Genomic DNA, 5,295 nt, shown 5'->3' with positions numbered 1-5,295 from the left:
TCCGAGACAGCTTCTACCCCAGCCCGTAAGACTGCTAAATAGTTAATTATCTGCATTGTACCGTATCTTGCACTAACTGACTCTATATACACACTCCCTCACACACACTACGCCGACACTCTCACACAAACCCCCACACATCCACATACAGTACACATACAGTACACATACACACACACACTTTCACACTCATATGCTTCTGCTACTCTGTTCTTTATTCTTACTCTTATTATTATCTATCCTGATGCCAGCCACTTTACCCTGCCTTTATGTGGACTAAATATCTACCTCAAATACCTCGCACCCCTGCACCCCTGCACCTTGAACTTGTACTAGTACTCCCTGTATATAGCTCAATTATTGTGTATTTTATTCCTCTTGTGTTAATATTTAAATGTTGTATTATTGTTTTTGTTTTTTTACTTTGCAACGTTGGGAAAGGCTCATAAGCAAACATTTCACATAAAAATCTACACACGTTGTATTTGGCGCATGTGACAAATATAACTGTATTTTATTTTATTTGGTAAAATGACAATGCTCATAATTTCGTATGAACAACGAGTATTTTCTTAATAGTCAATTATGTATTTATTTAATTGGATTATGCAAGCCTTTGTTTGGCCGTGGTAGGCCTGTAGATCCCTAAATTTTATTTTCCCTAAATTATCTTCTCTGAGTGACTTTTAGAAAAAAGCCAATCAAAGACCAAAGGCCTGAGTAGAAATGTCTCCTGATGACGAAATCAAGACCTTCGTGAAAATGTGAGTGCTTCTACATTTCTGAGAGGGTATCCATCACATTCATCCGCGCGGATGTGGGCGCAATGATTGAGTATGGAAAGGGCACGCGCGCGGGCGAGAGGGGAACCCTGAAAAGATCCAACATGGCCCGTGTAATCAAATCTCACGCGTGGGTAAAGGACTAAATAAAACAGACACAAAACACTTCCAAACCCAGCAAATAAAGTGACTTGGGTAATAAAGTAATTATTCTCAACTATTCATTGTAAACTTTGACTGCAGATACCCTTGTCAATCAATCTTTACCATGGCCTACATTCTAAATCTTAAAGTGTGATAGGACCTACAAGCTTCAGCACTATTGTCACGTGCAGAAAAGATAGTTGATGGACAGAAATCTGTGCGAGAAAGCAATCAGCCTCTGAAATGTCACGCGCTTGAGTCCAGTAAATTGCCCGAGGGCGTCAAGGATTGTACATGAAACAACTGACTGTTGGTGGCTGAAAATATTTAATCCGTTCTGACCATACTATTGGACAATTCACTCATACAAAGTGTAATATACAGTACATCGCACGAATACACATTTCACTGCTTGTTTTTATCATGCATGGTTAATAGGTAGGCCATAAGCTACTGTTTTGGCTGTTGCATTTAATCACAGTAAAAAACATGGCCCGCTGCGTTAATTGTGATATAGGTGGAGGTACATGACGTCTAGCCTATACTTGCAGTAGGCAAATATGTATATTTTAATTAATGCATTTCCGATGCAATGCCTTCCACATAGGCCCTGCGCTCAACGTTTCTTTCCAAATATGCATTCAACAATAATATGACGTTTTTATTGCCTTTTTTTGAACACGTTGCAGTGTTAACCATGATTTTAACATTTTACCGATGGTTTTAATGCGTTATTATTATGCTAATTAATGCATATCATAAAGCTGGCGCTTTTATCCAGAGCGACTTTTCATGCGTGCAGGATATTTATGGGGGACCCCAGGAATCGAACTCACCACAACCCTGGCGTTGCAAGCACCATGCCCTACCAACTGAGCCAAATAGGACTATTGAATTCCTATTATTTGCAAGGCTACATTTCAGAATTCACAAATAGGACAAATGATATAATAATATAATAAATAGTCTAGGCCTATATGATTATTATTATTACTATTATCATTATTAATAATGATAATAATAGTAGTAGTAGAATAGACAGTAGTAGTAGTAGTAGTAGTAGTAGTAGTAGTAGTAGTAGACCTATAACTTATTCACATAGACCCCCCCCCAAAAAAAACATTTTTATATTTTTTAAAAATCTTTATTTAACTAGGCAAGTCAGTTATTTACAATGGCGGCCTACAATAACCTAGCAGCCTATAATTCTAGGCCTATAACAAACTCCTCAGGCACACTCTTTCACTGGCCTGCACTGGTCTGCAGAGCCCTGTATAACAGATAGGTTACTATTTTAACAACTCTCTGGAATACAGAGAAATACAAGCTTAAGTAATCTTGCTTCATATGCATGTAGTCAACATAGAAGTGTTTAGTGGAGATTAGGCTAGCCTTACAATGATTTAATTAAGCCTAGTATAAATGTGAAATCATACTGGATGGTGGATTTTTCCAAATAGTATAGGCCTACTGCAAATACTTTACCTATGAGACAGATCCATATTTGTACATCATGACAGCAAGGCAGTGAGGAGGTGAAATATCCCCCCCCCGCGCTATGGAGGCTAGCCCTTTGCGCCTGAGTTATAGCGCAGAGGATATTGCACGGCTAAAGGGGATGATGATGTCTCTCTGCCCGGAAGTATTATCAGCCTGATATACTGCTTGTACAATAGCCTTTATAAAACATAGGGGCATATCTACACTCGCGTGCACGCACGAACGCAAAGGCAGGCTGCTGCACACGTTTACGCACAGCCATAGCATGTCCACTTCCTATATCGAAAATTAGGCAACAAGTAAAAACTTTTTTTCTCGATAGGTTACCTTACATATCATAACTGCAAGCAAATGATCCTGCATTTTACAAAAGTTAATTCAATCTGAACCATAATGAACCTAGGCCAATATTTTTTTCATGCGTCCATTATGTGGTAGCCAAATAAGCTAGCCTACCGAAAAATATTACACAAAAAATACATATATATATTTTAATTGCTGACTTAAACGAAAGTCTGGGAGCATTAAGTATTCAAATTCGACTCCTCCCCCGGCCATTCCCTCTAATTACCGCTGCTCAGCTCGTGCTAAATCCTGCACCGGACCATATATACCCAAAGAGTGAGAGGGAGAGAAAGTGAGAGGGAGAGAAAGTGAGCGGGAGAACGAGATCAATTGTTAGTCGTGGCCAATTGCGACTTGTTTGTTGGGCATCACTGTCCACGGGATGGTTTCATGTTGTGGCTCGTGCGTCACCCCGGAACCGTGGAAAGGAGAAGTGGGACTGTAACTGGACTCAAAGTCTCCCTACCCTGCGGCAAATCGACCAAGATGCGGTTGCAGAAGCACCTGTGATCGGATTTCCCACAACTTTTAATTTAGGCATAATTATTTTGAAGTATAACCAGAGCATAAACAACTCTCCGAAGTCACCTGATAAGCTACTATGACCTCCAAAGAGCCCACGGTTATGGAGGACCGGAGACGCAGTGCGCTGAACCAGCTCCCGCCGCCGGCCAACTCCAGCAAGCCCCTGACGCCGTTCAGTATAGAGGACATCCTGAACAAGCCGTCGGTGAAGAGAAGTTACTCCAGCTGCGGGACGGCGCACATGCTCTCCTGCAGCGAGAAGCTGTCCTCTTCGGGTCACAGTCTGTGCAGCCGTGCCTTTTTCACCCAAACCTCCCCACTCTGCGCTCTGGAGGAGCTAGCCAGCAAAACCTTCAAAGGCCTCGAAGTCAGTGTTCTTCAAGCGGCAGAGGGTACGTCTGAACAGTCACATCTTTGTTTATCCTATGCAGTTATTAGGTACAGACTGTGTAGCCTAGGGTGATTCCGCTTAAGGTCTACAAATGCAACTGACGAAGTAGATCATGTAAGGTCTCTATGTGTGTGTGTGCTTGTAGTGGGTCTGTGCACAGACATATTTCTTTCAGAATTTGACATTTTAATTAAAGCACGATGCTTGTTTTTGCATAACGAGCCATGCCAAAACGCTGACAACTGTGAAGGAATTTGAACATACATATGTGTATCGAATTGGTTATTTTTATGTGAACAAAAATATATTAGAGCTGAATAGTTCCACCATGTAAACACGAATATTAAGCGTATGCAAAATACTAATCCACATAATATTCATAACTAATGCAATATTTAGTTTAAGATTATTGTCATTAGACCTATTGTATCACTTTTTTTGTCGTCTGTTATTATTTAGCCTATACGTAGCCTAGCCTATTGGCGATATTGTTGTTGTTATTGTTGGTGGTGGTGGTTTTAGATGAGCCATACATACACAGGCCTGTTATTAGTCTAGCGGTTATTTCTGTAAGGTTTCTTGGAGCGACATTATGCCTGGTGATTCACTAAATGCCTATAGGCTAATATTCTTATTCTCTAAATATCATTTCACAGGGCGAGACGGCACGACACTATTCGGTTCGCGGAATAACCCCAAAAAGCGCCGGAAGTCTCGCACGGCCTTCACCAACCACCAGATCTACGAGTTGGAGAAGCGATTCTTGTACCAGAAGTACCTGAGTCCAGCTGACCGTGACCAGATAGCACAGCAGCTCGGCCTCACCAATGCACAGGTCATCACCTGGTTCCAAAACCGGCGCGCTAAACTCAAACGTGACCTGGAGGAGATGAAGGCGGACGTGGAGTCGGCCAAAGCCGTGGGCACAGTGTCTTTCGAGAAAATGGCCAAACTAGCCGAGCTGGAAAAATGCGCAGCTAACGGCGCGCTGGGCCCTAACAGAGCCGAGTCACCTTCGCTATTGGACCATGAGCATGACACATCTAACAAACTATTATTGTCCTCGCCTTCATCGCCATATACAGACCATGCGAGCAGTAAGGGCTGCTCCGACGATGAGGAGATTGACGTGGATGACTGAGGATTTTACCTTTGTATCTATCTCCCTCTTACCACGACGAAAGTTTGAAGTGCCATTAATGCACCACATGTACTCATGAGGCTTTTATGAAGAACACTTAGCATCGCATGGACTGTGTCGTCTTGCAGATGCAGGCAGCTGTTGTATTCATCCATTCATTTATTAACCAACGTGGAATAGTTTAAAGAAAAGCAATATGTACACTTAACCTGTCCACAAATTATCTGTCCACACACACACACACACACACACACACACACACACACACACACACACACACACACACACACACACACACACACACACACACACACACACACACACACACACACACACACACACACACACACACACACACACACACACACAGACACAGTCTTACCATTACGGGCTAATAACACTAGCTAGTAACTCAACCTATGAATTATTTGAATGCATGTTTTATTTTAAAGACTGTAATGGTTTGA

At 41.9% G+C, this 5,295-nt stretch overlaps 1 protein-coding gene across 1 annotated transcript; it reads left to right on the top strand.

The window, feature by feature from the left end:
* The first annotated feature begins 3,396 nt into the window (after positions 1-3,396).
* On the top strand, positions 3,397-4,854 carry LOC124037204 (transcription factor LBX1-like). The gene is made up of 2 exons (XM_046351874.1): positions 3,397-3,688; positions 4,344-4,854. The coding sequence occupies exons 1-2, from the start codon at positions 3,397-3,399 to the stop codon at positions 4,826-4,828; spliced, it is 777 nt and encodes a 258-aa protein (XP_046207830.1). The 3' UTR covers positions 4,829-4,854.
* The last annotated feature ends 441 nt before the right edge of the window (positions 4,855-5,295 follow it).

Source organism: Oncorhynchus gorbuscha, linkage group LG06 (genome assembly GCF_021184085.1).
Source record: "Oncorhynchus gorbuscha isolate QuinsamMale2020 ecotype Even-year linkage group LG06, OgorEven_v1.0, whole genome shotgun sequence".
NCBI lineage: Eukaryota > Metazoa > Chordata > Actinopteri > Salmoniformes > Salmonidae > Oncorhynchus > Oncorhynchus gorbuscha.
The sequence above is the reverse complement of the archived record's forward strand: the minus strand, read 5'-3'. Positions and strand labels throughout refer to the sequence as shown.